Below are 20520 nucleotides of genomic sequence, written 5' to 3'. Positions count from 1 at the left end.
TATCTGTAAGACATGCTCCGGAACGCCTGATACCACATTGGGTGTGAATTTTGAGAGTCCACATGGCTAATGCTGTTGTATCTTCGTACGTTCAGTTTAAAGGTGTTAAGCAAATTTTACCGCATTGTACACTTCTTGTGTTTATATCTGTCCTATCACGAGCAGAAGAAAGGATATTAAACTCCATTGTATCTTTTGTACTTTTAATTTATAAGAATATTCCAATTTGGCGAGGCCCACGTACCAGCTGAGAGATAGCTGTAATTAGGGTCGAATCGCTAACGAGTGTCATATTGTACTTTATATAGTTCATTAGGTCGATTCACACGATACATACTACTTCAAATACATCTAATAAACATAGATACGTCTCTGACGTCAATTGCCTTTTTTCTGACATAAATACTTGACTATAGTGTTCGATTCACATATAATGAAAGACTAAAACAACCATATTTTAGCAGGATACCAATTAAGGTTCTCGAGGATCCAGTCTACCAGTTGGTACTGGCAAAATCTTTTGGCATTGATCCGTTCTGGATTATCTGTACCCGTTAGCAACTGAGTCGACTTGATAAACTAAAAATATGAAAAGTGGGCTGGGGTTAAGTGTTTATTACAATCAGAATATTTTATACCAGGATAACCACTTAGGTTCATATTTACCAGCTGGTCATTGACCAAATTTCTTCGTAATGTTTTTACAAGTATCACAACTTAGGTTCACAATTAAGGATCCTTTCTACCAGCTGGTCTCGTTCAAATCTCTCAGCATCGATCTTCTCTGAATGTCTGTACCCTTTTATTTTGCTTTGATGCAACATTACTTAAAAACCGTCATAAATACATCCAACAAGTATATGACCTCAGATACAGTATATAGAACACATAGTTAAAGTACTCATTTTAATATCGATATTTTCGCGGTTCGTAGAACATTAAGTGTCAATGTTCCGGTTATATAACTCTCAATGGAACTATTGCCTCATAAACCTAATATACTGATACTGATACAAAATAGCAATATTAAATAGCAATGTTAGCAGAATATATTATCTTTGAAATTCTTTGCCTTTTACCACTCAGAGTTAAGGAAGTCCAAATTTGGTGTTTTTATGAAAACATGTACACAGAAGTGCCCAGAGTTATAAAATGTACTATTATTGTGGAATTTGGACATAATTATATTGTCTCTTGCAGTTTACATGTACTGTTAACAGTTATCTGCATGTACATCAGAATTGGTATACATTAGTTCATCCAGTTTATGAGACCTGTCAGTGCTCCAGAATTTGTACACTTCAGTACAGCTAGTTTATCAAATCTATATGTTCACCATCATTGGTACACACGGGTTCAGCTGGTTTATCAGAACAATATCTTCTGTTTTGAACTGAAATTATATATGAATAATAGGTACCTGTGTATATTACTTGGAACAATAATTATAGGGGGAAATTGTTATCTATACTGGTAGTCGTGGCAGAACCGCCCCAGCTGCAAATTTACAACTAATCGGCATCACCATGGAGTTCTTGTTATGTTTGGACCATACCATTTCTCTTTATGGTACATTTCTACATATGGCAAACAAAAGACTACAAGTAAACACACGCAAGTACAACAGTACCGAAAACAATTGATGCAACTTTAAACCCCCAAGTGGTTTTAGATATGTGGATATGATTTGCTCTGGTTCGTTAAAGATGCGCTAAAACAGTTTCGGGGAAAGAAGAAGTAAAGTCTAAGTGCAATCATCGGAATACCAATAGAGAATTCGTAACATTTGTTTAGATGATGAAATGAAAATGTCAAGACTAGTTAGTGATGGTAGATCATTTTCAAGGGTACGGAAAGAATATTTCAGTCAAACATGAATTTATCTGGTTGTATCTCATGATTTTTATATAGTTGTTGAAGCAGAACATGCTTACTCTCTTCAAAACACCTGATGGTACTTCTCGTTTGTCACGTCCACTACTATACAATTATTACTCCCAATTTTGTCATGCTTTGGATGAGATGAGGTTTAGGTTAATGGAATTGTTTTTCTGGTACGGGTTTGTTTTTTTGTTTTATCTAAACCAGACATTTGACCCAATGTGTGATGGAAGGCTCAGTCGTATTCCTCGACAGAACCTTCTGTTCCATGGCGGTTCTGAGATGAAAAAAATTTCCCAGCTCTTTCCATGTTAGATCAGTGATTTGGATTAATAAAAATTTACTATTTTAAGAATATTAATGTGTTTCCTAGTCGGATATTATCACAGAAACGCCCTTGATCTCACTAAGAAATTGCTCCATTACGTTTTGAGACGTCCAGACCGAAGTGTTTTGATTATATTTGGCCATGTCAGACCACACCGACCGCTCCGTCTAGACCTTATTGACAATCTCATAATCAGTTTCTATCGACCCAATTCATACACAGATAAGCAAATAACCGTAGACTCAATGACTTACGGGTGGAATCAATATGTACTATAAAAAACATCGTAAAGTCTGAGAAATAATATTTTAATATGTGCTATTAAACAGGTTATATCTTACATAACGCCTTTCTTTATGAATATTTTAATGTGCGATTTCCGCATCTACTAGAAGATACCACTAGATCCTTGCAATCGTTGAAGATGTAATTGCCTTGAACTTCAGCTTTTGAGTTAGCTTTTGAGTTAGCTAGATCGTTCGGAACACCTCCTTCAGGGATATCTAGATCGTTCGGAACACCTTCATCATGGACCCCTAGATCGGCCGGAACACCAGTTTCATGGATAGCTAGATCGTCCCGAACATCTTTTTCGGTGATAGCGAGATCGTATGGACTACCTTCCTCAGTAAAAGCTAAATCGTCCGGAACAGGGGTAGCATGATCGTCCAGAAGATCTCCTCAAGGCATCAACACTGAAAGCTCAAAGTATTTTAGGTAATGAAAGATGTCGAACACTTTTAACATGTACTCACATCTGTCTCGAACATTTTGAATTGAATCATGAATACTATTTATAAACGTTTTATTGGGCTGCGTTAGACTTTTTTTGTTCTATATTTCTAAATGTGGAATGACAGTATTTGAAAGAGGATCATTGTTCAGAGAAGAATTGGACAGATCGTGATAATCAACGTGCGTAGGAAGTCAGACATTTCTCGTTTCTCATTAACAATAAAATGTGATAATGCATTTACCCGACCCAATTCTATTGGAATTTATGCTGGATGTAAATTATCTTACAGAACATTCGATCCGAGGTATCATAAGTCACTTCTTCAGTATTCTTGACTTTGATGCTTTCAATGCTTTCAATTCTCTTTCAATCCTACTTTGAAAATACATATTCTCTCATAGCGCATTCCGTACCTCAGTCGTTTGCTCGGTAAACTAAATGACCATATTTTGATGCTGGCATAGATTGAGAAACTCTATTCGACCCGCGGTATCTCAGTCGGCCCTGCGCTTGCTCGGTATCATTAATTTGATGTATTGATCATATGTTATAAAGGCGCCTGGGATCGTGTACTTCCGCCCAAGGTTTCAGAGTGTCACTACTTGATATGTAGTTGATGAATAAACATGTAGAAGCCATGCTGTTAATTTTATTCGAACATTTATATCAGAAGCTGAACTGAAGTCACAATAATTTATGTCCAGACTTCGCCACTAGCATAGATCGACAAACTAATTTTTAATTTCCTATTTGAAATCTAAGTTAGAAATACAACCTGTCTTGATTTGATTTTTGAGACGTAATAACAACCATTACGTAGTCCAAGCTAATGAGGTCATTGGGATCACCTTTACCTCCCTCACCGTCATGATTCAATCTGTTAGGTGTCGCAAAGGATTTTTATTCACAAAATCGTTAATCCTCACGACAAAATAGGGGGATTATGTCTTTTGTTCCATAAGAGTCAAGCTTGACGTGTGCTGGTGGCGAGGGATTAACGGCTAATCCCCTACTGGTTTAATCCATCAATGACATTTCAACGCGGACTTGACTACCGGATTAGTTTTTATAATGGTGGATCGATATGTTTTTAGATGATGAAAATGTTGATGGTGACCCATCTACACCAGGAGAGGTAGCGGAGACTAGGAGGCGTTAATCCCACGTTATTTATTGCCTTTATATAATTCACACACGTGGTCATTTTGTAACGTTTAGGGTTATTACGTTGAAGGTGACCAATATTTTGACTCGTGATAGACATTTTTAAGCCACCAGTTCCACATGTTCGGCCCTCTTGATATAATATTTTCTTTCTTTACATAACATTATCTTTGTAAGTAATGATATTGTCAAATTTGTCTGTTCGCGGTTTTACATATTAACGCGTTTTGTAACAAGTAATATATTTTAAAAGAACTGTAGGGTGGATGTAAATTAATGAGTAGCATTGCCTCGATATCAAACCAAATATTGAACAACTGATGTCTATGGTTTAAATGTGTGCTGATGGATTTTACTTTTGCTGCATAAAATTCTCTTGCTATAGCTTACTATTTCAGATTCTAAAAATGTCATTTCGTATGTCATATATCTGTCAAGGGTAAATATGAAATACCACTAATTTCATGCTTACTCTTTTAGAAACACCTGATGGTACTTCTCTTTGGAGGAATCCACTAATATACAACTTTAACTCTCGATTTTGCCATACGTTGGACAAGATTTTGATTAACAGAATGGTTTTGCTTGTACGATTTTTAATCCATGACCAAACATCTTGTGGGCAGCAGCTACGTAATAAACCCAGAATGAGTCAGACGACCCGGCCTCCCCTAGGGCATTTTCTAGATACGCCCTGCAAGTGTTACAATGAAAAATAACCTTTGATTAAAAATGGACCACTAATTTCACGACCACCCATCTTCTGGGCAGAAATACCATGTTAAGAATAAGAATAGAAGCTACGTAATAAGACTACAGAAGTCAGACTGCCCTCGTCTTTGTTTTGATCAAATTATCCAGCTGTGGTGTTGTTATGATAAAATCTCGTGCAGCATCCAGACGGCCTTGAAGAATCTATATCCTGTTGATTCCAATTCTAAACAAAGTTCGATCGATCAGAAGAGACAAGTATAATCCGAAACATTTCTCGATTGTTAACTTAATATAAATCATCCAATGTGACAAGATATTGTGTAAGGAGAACAGTAAGTGATCTTAGGACTAACTTCAAAGTCACACCAGGCTGTCATGTTTTAGGCCTATCAAATCTGACAAATATTTAATGAGGTCATTGTAAAGTTACTAAGGTCTTATGTATCTTCAAAGAGTCAAATGGGTTTTATAATTTTTGTATATGTAGGCCTATTGCCGATACTTGTATAATCCAATTTCACCATTCTGATTTCTCGTTCCATATTGTAGTCAGCAGATGCACGCGTTTAAGACCTGCGTTTCCCTTTGTAACGAATGGAAATGATACCAGTTTTCATAGTGAAAAACTTCCTGTATGAAAAGTTCACTAGCTGCAACCAATGTTTGCCATTCTGTTATTTTGGATTTCGGGTTTTGTTAGTACTATTTTAATACTCTTTTCACTTGGTTGGTCAGTTCCTCCGCATTCTTGTTCTCGTCCATGATGAGAAGATGATGTTTAATCTTATGGTAATATAGGACCAGGGCTTAACTGTACGATCCGATATGGAATAATAGAAAGTATAGTTCTCCTGCACTTAGTATCACAGTCACGTGAAGTTTCCTGTACAAATTGTTATTTAATACCCAGATTATCAAGTGGACCTTAAAGCTGAATAAGAAAAGTATACGTCTTCATTAAAAGTTCGTGTATAAGTCTTCTTCAACCCGGAACTTACGTCAATATCAAAATGGGCGGAAGATATAAATCCAGTCCATAAAGTTTACAAGCGGATGCTGTCCGATTCGGAAGTTGTAATATATACTAATTAATATACTAGTATCAGACAATTCTCAGAATCGGGTATATTAGCAACAGATGGAATCGTTGAAAGTTGACAAATTGCATGAAATTGGTCTGAATGTTGTAATGTTATAATTAAGATGTATTACACGGCGGTCGATTGTAGCCACGAGCTGTCCAGACTGGACGATGGTCAATTAGATTAGATCAATATTCGCCAAGGTTAAATTGGCTTGGTTAATATTTCTAATATACCTATATATATACACAGAGGGTCTCGACAATAGAGCCCCTTTCACCCATTCACAGTCATAATGCTTACAGCCTTAATGTTGAAGGTGTTATGATTGGTTGTATTCGATGGCGTATGATCCAATCAAATCGCTGGCTATTGCAATCAATGTATTACACAAAGTTCGTAATAGCTTGACATTGCTTTTTTTTAATTATGAAATACTTATAATTGATATACTTCCTCAAAAAGTTCATTAGCTGCTACCAATGTATTGCCAGTATGTTGTTTTGGATTTTGGGTTTCGTTTTGCGGCTCGGATTGATAATGTTTGGTTTATTTATTGGCCATCAAAAAATGTTTTCAAGTTACGTAGCCTTTGTGACAAACGTCGTTTTCCGTACTACTGTCTTCATACATAAAGTTGACCAATTTGTCATCGTATGGGAATGTCACTTAGATCGACATCAGATGTTGAACAGGATTTTAATAACAATGATTAGCTTATTGGAAACTTTTAAGGCGATCGGTGTTGTCTGGACACAACGTAAACCATCTAATTAATAGACAGCTAATTATTGATTATCTCTAATTAGTCCAGGCACAGACTGAATCAGAGATGACCTCTTCAAAGATCTTCAAAATGCTGTGTGATTAAAAGAACATCATTAAGATTTGAAAGACATCCTCGTTTCAGAGAGATCAGAAAAGCTCATCAAAGATAGAGTTTGTATTAAAATAATTCTTAATTAGCTTGAAGCATGACACTGATTATTCTAACAAGTAAACGTCTTTGGCTTTCATATCGATACACGAATTAAAGCAGAAATAAGCCATGTACTGACAATTCAATCCGAAATCAACATACTGTAGAAACATTGGTAGCAGTTAACTACTTGAGGTAGGTTGGCACAGGTGGAGACAGGGAAACAGACCAAAAGGTAATACAACAAACCAAGACACAGACAAAAAAAATAATGTATCAAAATAAACAACACAATAGCTATGATTAGGAAAAACATGCGTAGGAAAAGGTTGTCTAAATGTAAAAAACAACGCTGAAGAGATTCACAAGAAAGAACTGCATATTTGAACAGGAACCTTATATCTTGTTAACATTTTAATTTAATGATGAAGCCAAAACAGAAAAAAAAATACTTCCTTCAGATGTCGTAGCCGATTAGAAAATATGAAATAGATATCTGCCACCCACCTCTTTTAGAATATTTCTGAAGAAATTGGAAAATATTCTTGACATAACTCTCCTGTAAACATGGCAGATTGAGAACAATTAACTCCATGTTGCAAGAGTCAAATTACAAAAATATAACGCGAATTAAAAAACTCGAGAATAAAGACACAAAGAACAGTATCTATAAAATTGATTGAATATCAAAGGCTTGTTGTATCTGGGTAAATAAATAAGCCATGTACCCGAAACCCGGATTCCAAAACAACATAGTGACAAATATTGGTAGCATCTAATAAACTTTTCACATGAGGAAGTATATCAATCATAAGTGGGGTATTGTTAATAGCGATGATATTTTGCATAAGTGGTACATGGTTCATCATCCGTTTGACCAAATCGCACCTTAGTCTCAGAAACTGGAATTGTTTTAGCTATCCGCAATAGTGTTCACAGATCACTGTCAAAAGTGGAGCCTTTAAATCCATGTGTGTCTAGAATTATCCGCGTTGGAAAGTTAGTAAGACGACTCGTCTTGACTTGAGAATCCGCCATATATATAGAAATGACATAAAGAAATAGAAAGTGAAATTTCTAGTTTGAGGTCTATTTAAAGGGATTGTGCGATTTTCGAGCAGTTCTAGTAGTTTCTGGTGACTATATTCATATATTCAAGACCCAAATCAACGCCTGAAAACAGCGAACCATGGTTTTTGCAATGTCCTTTGAAGTTAAAAATGTATCAGATGAACATCTAAGAATGTCTAAACTTGATATTTATACCTGCTATATATACCTGAGTGAATACCAAACTAATGTGAAATTTCTCAGACGATACATAAAGACGTTAGTGTTTCTGTATTAAGTGTAGGAGGCCAAGAAAATATCTAACATTTCCCATCCTAGAGTGGGCGAGTGGGAGTTGGTTACAGCTGACCCTTTAACATTTTACTCTAATCTCGTTTTCATATCCTTCAAACTGGTTGTTGATTGAACCACTTGGTTAGTTAAAGGCTAGACCACACAGAGTTGGTGATAGGGGTTGAAAGGCAACACCCGACCAATCTTCGGAAGCACTTGTTGTGCATTTATAGTGTCTTAAATTGAGGATTCGAACCCTCGTCACCCTAATCGCTCAGCAGTTGGTTTTAAATAAGACCAAAGAGTTTTAGAGAATTTGGCAATTGACATCAGCTTTAATGAAATAAGTCAAATATTTTGAGTGCCGCAATATACTCTTGGTGACACTGGATGACATCGAAGTGTCTTACATTGAAGATTCGAACCCTTGTCACCTAATCGTTCAGTAGTTGGTATGGACGACATGTCTCATAAAATGGAATTTGCTTCCTTCCGAAAATGCTTTCATATTTCTCGTGTATTTTGATTGAAATAGCTTTTTCTCAAAAGGTTACCTAACATGAGGATGAGCTACTTTCCCAAAAAAATGCTAGCAAACATCCTCTCGTACTTAACCCCAAACTCTGACATCATGTTTGTAGGCCTTTACCAACATTAGTCTTTTCATTCATGATTTGTTAAATTTTACTGAATGAAACCTGTTATACCTTAATAATGCACCATTTAAATATTTCTAAATCTGGGTCACCTAGAGTTACAATGGCAAAATATGGGATGGTGAAGTATTTTATTGGTATGTCGTAATCTACTTTTCTAAGAAAGCAGGAAATGTGAAAACGAAAAGTTAACAGCTCTGCAGGATATGACAAGGTCGTGTGACTAATGTTTATTGTTTATTGTGCATCATCAGGTCTCTTTATTATGCACATTATTCTTTTTAACCGCCTGGCTTTTCGGCGAATAGTTTGCAGCGTCCTGAATAATCTATTAGTCAAACACTCATATTTTTTTTTTGATTTTGTCAGAGACGTTTTATGGATACGCCTAGTTAAATAACGATCTTGAGACGTTGGCTTTTAAATGCTCAAATTACAATTACGTGTTGGGTAGTTTATGATCGTAGATGCACACGAAGACAATGATGATGTTAATGATGAGGATGGTGGATGATCATGATGATGATGACGATTATGGTCGATAATGATCACAATATATAATGAGAATGATTGGTGATAATGATGATGATGATGATTATGAAGATTCCATATGAAGCCAAATTCCAAGTCCGTCGTCCTTAGATAAGGATGGTCGCTATTAATTTTCATACCTTTTTTCATCATCAAAGACCACCTTTTAATGGTGTGTTTTTCTTTCAGACAAGATTGTTTCTGTTGTCAAGTCAATTTTAATTCTCTTAATGAATTCTCGGTGGACGGAACCTCCCACTGTCTCGAACCTTTGATTAGAAACACTTGTAGATTTACCTATAGCGTTAATTGTCCGGAGTAAATAGAACTATTGACCCAATCAATACGCTAATGTGTTTACAGCGACACCTTACTGAGAAACATCTCAAAAGAACAATCAGACCATTGATTAATATCAGGCTAGCCTTGGTCCTTCAATAGCCAGTGGTCAGCAAACGATCAGTGACCGCCCGATAATTAATTCTTTTATTCCAACGTCGCCCGCAGCCGTCAATTCCAATCGAATGATCTGCCACCGGCGGTATTTCAAGCAGAGCGGATAATTTGTTTTCGTATTTAAAGATGTCGTTGTAAATGGTCGTCTGCGACGATAAAATTGTCGTCTCTTTTCAATATCTCTCAGTGGACAGTTTGGTTTGTATAAAACATCACGTGTTGAGAGTTATCAATTTTAAATTATTACACACAGCAGATATAATTCAATCGTCCGCCATCTTGCCTTCTCCGGGATCTGGGCCGGTAGATACGATCTCGACACACGTTCTCTCAGAATAATTCAATAACTCTAGACACTAGAAGTAAATTAAATACAATACAATTAATTCGCTAAACGAACATCCGTCATTAAAGTCAACTCGATTCAAATAAAAACGTCAATGGCGACGTCGTCTGCAAATGTCACTTCACATGCAAGAGTTCCCAAGATGGCGGAAGTAATTATTCTAATGATAATCTGATATGATTATAATAGATATTATAATAAACCCCATGACTTTTGATCCCTTGATCTTCTGTATTATATTTCAACAGTGACATATGCTTGGGATATATAACCATTGTCTTCAACAGTAGTTGTCGTAGAGGATGAACGCATCCTAACATTAATATCAAATACAATCTGACGAAAATGAAAGACTGGGTGTTTGTTTCTTCAAAAATCTTATTGATCAAAGCATTTGATTGATTGAATACTAAATGACCACGAACAAGAGATGCATAACAGTGTCGTCAGATCATGGGTTACCAGTGAAGTGGTAAAAGAGTGGGATGTAACAGGACAGAAGCCCAGTGGACTGTACAAGTATGGCGTTTGTCGAAGTATTCACCCTTATCCCATACAAGGGTAGCAACAAATTCTAAAGAGTAACTAATAGTCCAAGAGGTTGATAAATGACCAATTTATGAACAAACTAACAAGGAACAAGTCTCATCGGACGAGGGCGTTTAATAAACAAATTACTCATGGGCATAGTTAACATCTGACTCAATGCACTTTTTTAAAAAGATCGATAACTGATAAACAAACTCGGCATCTTTTTCTTGGCTAAATTCAGCATCTATCTTCTTTCCGTATCTAAAATAGATATAAAAGGTTCTAAAATTAGTTGAATTAAGTTAAATATAGTTCTGAATCAGACGATCTGTTATGTCTGTAAATTTATTACCTTCATATAAATATTAAAAGAGGAAATTAATACCCAGTAATTTTATCTCAGGCATTTTAATTCACTGGCGGGGGAGTCGACTCAGTGGGATTCATGCCAATATTCAATCTGATTAAAATACAAGATAAATTGTTTCAATTTTTCACCAGCTTAACCCCAACTCAGATCTTAGATTTGACGACAATCTTACGCCCTATGATTAATATGGAATTACCAGTTGACGCTGACGGGGGAGTTGAATTTGTGGGAATGATGCCAAGATATTTTGTTTGGATATTATTCCTGCAAGCAACTATATCTGCCATATGATTGTATTTGACGAAATCTTCTGCACTATTTTACTACGTATTTAACAGCCGAATATGTAACCAATCAAATTGCAGCTTTGATCCTTATACTTCCGGTGAATTCTAGAATATTCCTTAAAAATAGACCTGTTCCATGAAGATATTTGAATCCTTACTCCTTAATTCTTATCTAGAAATTTCTTCATAATGGTGCTGCTTGTCTTCAATACACCCATCATGACACAATGGTAGGGCTTAAAACTCTTTTTCAGAATCAAAAAAAATAGGACACATTATTCCTCTCTACTATTTGGTCCCGATAGAGCTTTGACCAAGGTTACCATTTGTAGACTGTTCACGACATCAATTTGAGGCTAAGCCATTAAGAACCAGACGATGTGAAAGTACATCAGTATTCTTATTGACCGTGTAGGAGGTTTCTATAACTGTCTTCGCCCCAGGCTGTGGAACAAAGTGGTAACAACAATTTATCAGACATTCTTTCGGTTTTTTCTGTCTAGAAACACGTGGAGATATTACATTACTGAAGGTGACGTAAAAAATGTCAATTTGAATAATATATATAATCATAAAACTTCAGATGAAATGTTAAATATTTTAAATTGCAACAATCACTTATTGTTTGGTAAAAACACGATCTCCAGGTTGGCCAAAGGCTCGATCAATAAATGATCTCTTTTCCGGAACATCAAGACCCACACATAGACAGGGGCGTGTTTAAAAATGCAAGAGGAGGGGACAGAAAATTATGTTTATGAAAGCGTCATAGTCATCCAGTCGACCCAGCTGTAAATGGGTAGCCTATAGACAATCTGGGAAAGATCAATGCCAAGAAGTGTAGTTAAAAGGATCCTTAATTGTGAACCTAAGTTGTTATCCTTGTAAAACAAATAACTGTTTCTTTTTTTCTTTCGTAGCGTGAAAGAAGGATATTTTTGTCAAGACATATTAACAAGTGGATTTATAACTCAACGTTTTACTCCGCACATCACTTTTTGCAACCAATTAAATTCCAGTGGGCGTTGATATTTTACGCTGTTTGGTTTCTTATTAGTATATTTTAAGGCAACATGATATTTTATTAAAAATACGAAAAAATATCAACTTCATCATGAATGAATGAGACCAGGTGAAGCATAAACAAGTACCTTGAAAATAATTACAAGTATACCAGTTGATAATGCACTATTCACTGCTCATGTTTAAAATAAGCTCGTGTCATTTTAAACAATTAAAATACATTAAAATGTAGTTATTCGTCTTTTTGCACCTTTACACATCTGGTAATAAATTTCAAATTAGGACAGGTTTAGAATTAACGCAACTAAGCTGATACATTTTATCATGACTTTTTTTAATTTAGAATTCAATTATACCGTGGGCGAGATTTTAAAACGACAAGCAATCTTACTAAGTACCATCTGTAGGTGTGGGAGATGAATAATTCACGTTGAGTACAAAAAGGCAAAGGAAATCGAAGTAATAAGGCTAATGTGTTTACTGCACCATAAATTGTGTGTTAATATCATTTCTTATCGTTAAAGGCCCTTAAACGATGTGCCAATCGACTCCCATTTTTGATAGCAGATTTTACAATTTAGCTTTTGGGCATGATTGTGTACTAACAACTTTTCTGAATAGAACTTAGCGGTCAAACGCCCAACTCATAGAGCCACTATAGCCTCGTTTGGATCTGTTCCTATACCCCTACACTGTTACTTAAACATTTTCTGAATGGAACTTCAGGTTAGCGATCAAGCGTCCAACTCACTGATGTATCAAAGCCCCGATTAAATGCTTGAACGTCTTCTATAATATATGATTATAAAGTGATTTGGTCATCGAGAGGATGTCGGTTTACCGAGGATATGGTTGAGAGGGATGTCGGTTTACCGAGGATATGGTTGAGAGGGATGACGGTTTATTGAGGATGTGGTTGAGAGGGATGTCGGTTTACTGAGGATGTGGTTGAGAGGGATGTCGATTTACTGAGGATGTGGTTGAGAGGGATGACGGTTTACTGACGATGTGGTTAAGAGGGATGACGGTTTACCGAGGATGTGGTTGAGAGGGATGTAGATTTACTGAGGATGCGGTTTCGATGGGATGTCGGTTCACCGAGGATGTGGCTTCGAGGGGATGTCGGTTCACCGAGGATGTGGCTTCGAGGGGATGACGGGCGGTTTACCGATGATGTGGCTTCGAGGGGATGTCGGTTCACCGAGGATGTGGCTTCAAGGGGATGCTGGTTTACCGAGGATGTGGTTTCGAGGGGATGACGGGCGGTTTACCGAGGATGTGGTTTCGAGGGGATGCTGGTTCACCGAGGATGCGGTTTCGAGGGGATGCTGGTTCACCGAGGATGCGGTTTCGAAGGGATGCTGGTTCACCGAGGATGTGGTTTCGAGGGGATGCTGGTTCACAGTATATCGACCATGTAAATTATATTAGTCATTAAAACAAAGTCAGGTGATGGTCGTATTATACATCTAGTCATCGTTTTATGTCGTGTTAATGATATTAATGTAGGACAAATGTCTGGTGTACTGGAAATACCTGCCGAGAGCTCGCTCGTTGGATTCTTTGAATCAAATATGACACAATGCGTAAAACAAATTGACAGGACAATTTACATTTTCATGCTGGTTTTACTCTTTCCGCACTCAGAATATATGATATTGGAATAAACAGTAACGATACCAATATGTTGTTAAACCTGACAACGGTACCATGGTTGGAATCTAGGTTAAAAGGTTTCTTATATCAGATTGCCAGTGCACTGTTCACTTGACCGCCATTTAAAGATACCAGTAGTTGTTACGATTGTACTTTAAGCTGCATTAACTGCTCTTGTCTCAGTCAATCAAGATCGTTTTTAGTTTTACCTAGACAGTGGGATAACTATATTTTTCTTGGTTGACACATGTTTCCTCTTTTTCAAACACCTAATGGTACTTCTCGTTTTGGGTTTCCGATTTTGTCATGCTTGTAACGAGATTTTTGCTTAATGGAATTGTTTTTCTTGTACGGATTTTTATTATTCCATACACGAAAATTTGGAGGTTTGCGTATCCAAAACACATACCATCAGCATGAGATGAGCTCCAGTCACTTAGTAGATTTAGTTAGTGCCACTTTAAGTCGTCACCTACAATCACCTAATTGGAGTAATTCCTACCAGTTGAAACAATCAAGACCAGTTCTCGATATGAATTCCATATCATATTCTATCAGGAAGTAGACTAAGATAACTAGTAGGGTGTCAAGATGCCAAGATAGCTCACAGTTCGCCACATCGTCACATTTCCACCGTACAGTGACCCAGTGGTAAATGGTTACCGAAAATCAAAGCAAGATCATAAGCTGGAGATTTGGTCACAGCATGTTATTAAAACTTACCCACACCGACAACTTCTAGGTATAGTGTAGCTGGTTCGGAAATACCAAATGTCCCCTTAGTTTTACAAACTGTGTTTCATTTGTTGTTAATGATTGTGATCAGCAGGTCTTTGGCCAGACCTCTTGGCCTTGATCTTTCCCGGATTATCTGTACCATTTACAGCTGGGTCAACTGGAATTTTAAAAGAAGATGGACTTTCACACGTGTTCGGGATAAGTTTGCACTAAGTTTAAAGGTACTCATTAAGGAACTTGATACATCTCGTTAATGACAAACCATTAAGCAGATTTTGATGCATCAACGATGATTAATGACTTTTCCCTTAATGCATCCATTCATAATATATGATAGTTCTGTATGCTTACACTGACGATATCATTGAGAATGAAATTTGAAGAGGCTTAGATTTCAATTCATAACTTTCAATCCCATTCAGTTCATTCATTCATTCAAGGTAAGTATTTGTGAACAATGACACAATCGTGATACGCTTGAACTCAATATTTGGTAATTCATCCTGAGTTCGATTCACACGAAACGAAACAATGTCGATCCAGGAAGAGTGGTAGTCGAACGATCTCTTGGCAAGTACCAAGATGATAGCTGATAGGAAGTCTCTACGCCTGATTTGTTCAGATCGAAAAAATCTCCCGAGAAGGAATCGATGTTTGTTTACTATGATGGAAAACTATTCGAAATCTAGCTAATGATAAATTGCGATCCATGATCTGATGCGGTCGAGTGAGTCAGTCATGACTTCCGCTTAAGAATAGGGTATCTTTTTCCGTATGAGAGTGACATTAAAACATTGACCAAATGGGACAAGATAAATCCGGTACGGCTCGGTTAGCATCCTACATGGCGAAAACGTGTCTTTTGCGTATGATTTTTAATCAGAAACGTCGAATTGATAGACTTGATTGGAGACTACCGCCGCTTGAGATATGATCACATATAACTTTTGCTTTTTTCCGCTTTTTTTCCGCGTTTCTCCGCTCTTGTCCACTTTATTCCGTTCTGCTTTTAATTTATCTATACTACAAGATCTTCCACAGTGTGGATTGGGCTTATTTGTGGAGGGTAAACCTAAGTATGTCATTTATATATCGCATAAAAGGGAAAGATCCTATTTCGAAAGGCCTCGGGGATATGTAAACATCTTAGTTATATCATTGTCAGAATTTTTTTTTAATTGAAAATTGAAAACATATTGAAACTATTCATAGCTGAGTATGTTTTTGGTTGTCTGTCTGCTACGGTTAAAGGATTAACCGTTTCGTCCCATTTTCATAGTTTGTATCTTAGAATGGTGCTAGTACCATCTGTAGAGATAATTCATCGAGTTAAAAAAAAAATGGTCAGACAGAAAAAATACGTAAAATCATGAAAAATTACCAACAAGGTATTTTATGGACCAGGTAGAGTATGCCAACTCTAGACACTAAACACCGCCTTTCATTGTGAAAAACTTACTCACTTATGATTGATATACTTCCTCGTGTAAAAAGTTCAATAGCCGCTACCAATGTTTCACTAATATGTTGTTTTGGATTTCAGGTTTCGTTGTGCGGTTCGGATCGTTAATACTTGGTTTGATTATTCTTTCATTAGGGAAGTAATTTTATTTATCCAGGATTTGTATCGTAATTCTAAGCCCTCTTGATGTACATCAATTTCCCATACATCCGTCACTGGACCTCCCGGGCGGTATGGTTATGACACTTTGATCGAGACGGCCATAATGGAGCCTTGTATTAAAACGACGTGTCCTTAAGGCTTTTATCTTGCCTATTCCCGTCATCGAGTACAGCTTGGTTTGTCAGTCGTTCAATAAGGACAGAATTACTGACCCGAATAGGTCATGAGGCCACGACATCGTCAAGATATGCTAATTGGCTTCGTATTGTTCCCTTTACAAAGGAGACCCTCCTCACTAACCAGCTGAATGTGACGCTATGTTGAGGACCTTCAAAATGGGGTCATGTTTTAACTGGGTCGAAACACTTCAATTATAGCGTCCACAACGTTTGGACAACAATAATGTTCAGTAGCCCGAAGCGGTCAGTTGACCTCGCCACGCCTTCGCATTATTCAAGCCATGTTAACAGTCTAGACTAACCGCGGGTTAAAGAAATAAAGTTTTGAATATTTTAATCAGAATATGATGTTAACGTCGTGTAATTACCATAATATCAGCACTGATTTGATTTAAATAACAGAATTTCAAACAAATAGTTAACAAGAGCAATACGCTAGCGGACGAACTCTGAAAGCTATATTTAAATTGATACAATGTATAAACCAAATACATAACATGAACAATCTGAAAGTGACTTGTATCAGAATTTTACACGGAGCATGCGTTAGTGGAAAATTCGATCGGAGAGGTAATAACCGATTTCTTTCTCTGTATAAAATGACGAATCAAAAAGAGACTTGGACCCGGTGCATGTGGTAGTGGACTGAACATGATTATGTTGCCTCTCATGGGAAATATTCCTTGTTCAGCAACACTTAAGGCCATGATGTCAACTATCATAACGGATATCTGAGAAATGCACTTTGAATTCTGCTATAGTAGACAAATAAGGCAATGGCCATGTAGATTGGACAAGATTGTTCCCTAGGAAATTTCGCAAGCTTCAACTTGAATTGTAGTTTGTACTTTAGTGATTCCATCGACATTGCAGCTTCGACAGCACCGTGGTGGACAACGGCGTTTTGAACAGTAAGCTCTGACGGCTTTTCAATCTAAGGCTATATCGGAACTTATTAGCTTCGATAGCACCGTGGTGGACAACGGCGTTGTGAAGAGTTTTCTCTGGCGGCTTTCCAATCTAACAATATTATCAAAGAAAAAGACCATTTGTATTTCTATTAGAAACAACTCATTATATTGTATTTACCAATGTTCAATAAAACAGCCTCTTCAAAGACCCTTCATACCTTGTAGAAAATATTTTACAGAGAAAAACCTGGCAGTAATCTTAATGATGATATCTTATAAAAACAATAGTCATTATAGAGAAATAAATCCTAAAAGATATTGTAAAGAGGTTTTCTAAATTTTTATGTGTATCTGGGACACTGATAGCATCAATTTACAACATTCCAATTTTCAATCAAACGTCTATATTTCCTGCAATTCCTCTAAAATTAAGGTTTGATAACGTCACTAATCCCAAATGACCTTATAGCATATTTTGTGTTTACTCATAAGAAGCTTAGATTTAGTGGAATTGCAGGTACCACAGACGTCTGACTGGCAATTGATGGTGTCTATTAAGTTGTTGCGCAAATACTTGAATTATTTGAAGTTGTCATAAACCAAACAACCAATCTTGTACAATCCTGTGGTTGCCATTGACAAGTAGAAAGTACGTGAAATAAATTAGCGATACATGAACTTTTATGGGTCTGCTGCTATTATTTTCCGTAACGTTTCAGTATTTAATTTAATATTCATTACTTTATGCTTATTCTACATAATATTTATTAAGGCATGAAATGAACATCAATATATCAATTATAAAATCTACACATAAAATAGATTCACATGAAAGAACAAAGCTTATATACATGTAACATCGGAATGAGAAAAAATCCCAAGTGAATGGAAGTGAACGAAGGGCTCGTATATCCCTGATAAGAGCTGTTTTTAACCAACAGTTTTGTAAGTAGCTGGCCAATGGTTGAATACAAGGGTAACAACGAGTAACATAACGCCAAGACTTTAAGATTGTCACGAAGGAGTAGTATGTCTCTCTTAAGAGTTTTTTTCTGTCCCCAGTAGCTGACCAATGGTGGAATACAAGGGGTAAGAAAGAACCAGGCAACGCATTCTCGAAACAATCTTCGTGCTAGGATATTCTAGAAACGGTGGCTCAACTACGTGAATTGGGGCCCGTGTTTTAGGTGCTTGACCAATGGACGAATACAAACAGTAACAAAAGGCCAGGACGTGAAAGAATATTATGATTGGTCATCTTAGATAAATATTGACTTACAAGATGACTACAGTGTTATTATTATATTATTATAATGTTAGAAGATTTGACTACATCGTGATAATTACTCTTATTGTCAATCATTGTTATTATTTTACAATAAATCAGGTGATAAGTCGCCTTTTAGATCTGTTATTTTTACACACGGAATGAAATGGAGGTCCACGTCGTACTTTTCTGCCCCGGAGTTTGCTAATGAAGTTGTGACATTTTAAAATGAAATGAAGGACTTGAGCTGATGTGTTAAATTGAACTCCTCTGTTGGTAATGAGAAGTTGTTTATTTTTAATTGCTGACCATGTTAGACGAACCATTGAAAACCACCATGAAACTATTTAGTTCATCAGTCTAATCATCAACGTCCTCCTTCATGGAACAGGACCAACCCTAAGCTTATCGTGCATTATTTCTGGTTACTGTCTAACAATTTAAGAAGAGATATCCGAACCCTCACCTTTATCGAAGTATCATAATTATAAGAAACAATGGCGGTGCCAGCCTCCATGAATTGGGAGACTAACTTACACCCTCCGTTGCCTCACTTGTGTCTCCAATGCTTAGAGCGTTGTATCTGATAGTTCGTTTGCGGTTCGTTAGTAATAGATTTTTTTATTCCATATGTTGTACAAACCACAGGGACACTGGTCTATTTGTACTGTCTGCCTGTCTGAAGACCATACTTCCTGTAACCCGAGTTATCCAACACCTTGCGTAATGAAGAGCTATGGATCTATTTCAGTCTTAATTGCTACCGTACCCTTAACCAAAGTCCTAGATATATGATAACCTTCTATACTAATAGGACACTTGATGATCATTACGGGATACGCATCATCACAATATCAAGCTATGAAGTACTTCCGTCTTATACCTTCACTGCAATAACGACATTTTTAACTGAGTGCCCTTCTATCCATGAACAGCGAGCAGGTCAAAATCACTTGATGAAAGTTTTTCTTAAAAATCTAGGGTGGCTGTTGGACAACATAATATCTGCCTTATTGATTTTATCGGTGGGTGTGTATCGGTTAAGTCCACGTAAAACCTTTATTGTTTGTTTTTTCGCCTTTCTAGATTGCGATGTAACATGGTCTTCCATGTATATTATATATTCCAGGAGAACTGTGCCCTATATAAATGATACATGATATTTTGTCTAATTTCTCACAAATTCTGGAACTCGTTAGCAATTGACACTACAGTAACACCTGATGAATGATAACTATAACCAGTTTCCTCAGATCGTCTTACAAATAAGGTGTTAATAGCAGAAACATACCCGTACCGTGTGATCAGCCAACTGATATTTCTATTTTAAAAAGAAACCCGACATCTACCTGTCCATCCCACTAACTGCCAAATCAGTGAGGATTTATCACTTGAGAATTACAAGAACTTCTAAATGTAGTTGTAGTGATATTTCCACTCTGGTTATTTACACGTTCTCTGACCTATTTTGTTCTCATTAACACTCCGTTCTAATTTTATAGATGTGAAGAACATTATCACTCTTGTTAAAATCATAATTAAGTATGGGATTACCTTTTTATAATATCTCATGTTTTATATGATTAGCGAATAGATATAATAAAATAGATCTTGGTCTTTAAGCGGATTTAGCTTTATCAATCATTTCAATCGTGATTATCCAGGAAAACTTTGATGTTGGGAGTTGATATACCGAGTAAATCGGCACACATTCACAATGTCATTACATTGAAAGATTTTATGGTGTTAGAAGGGTCCTTGTAATCTTTCTTAGAAT

At 36.6% G+C, this 20520-nt stretch overlaps 1 protein-coding gene across 1 annotated transcript; it reads right to left on the bottom strand.

The window, feature by feature from the left end:
* Positions 1-2563: 2563 nt before the first annotated feature.
* Positions 2564-7419, bottom strand: LOTGIDRAFT_163815 (hypothetical protein; the record flags this gene model as incomplete). The annotated part of the gene is made up of 2 exons (XM_009060371.1): positions 2564-2889; positions 7332-7419. The coding sequence occupies 2 exons, from the start codon at positions 7417-7419 to the stop codon at positions 2564-2566; spliced, it is 414 nt and encodes a 137-aa protein (XP_009058619.1).
* Between the last annotated feature and the right edge of the window lie 13101 nt (positions 7420-20520).

The sequence above is a fragment of the Lottia gigantea genome, assembly GCF_000327385.1.
Source record: "Lottia gigantea unplaced genomic scaffold LOTGIsca_42, whole genome shotgun sequence".
NCBI classification, from domain to species: Eukaryota; Metazoa; Mollusca; class Gastropoda; family Lottiidae; genus Lottia; species Lottia gigantea.
Note: the sequence above shows the minus strand (reverse complement) of the source record. Positions and strands in the feature narration are given on the sequence as shown.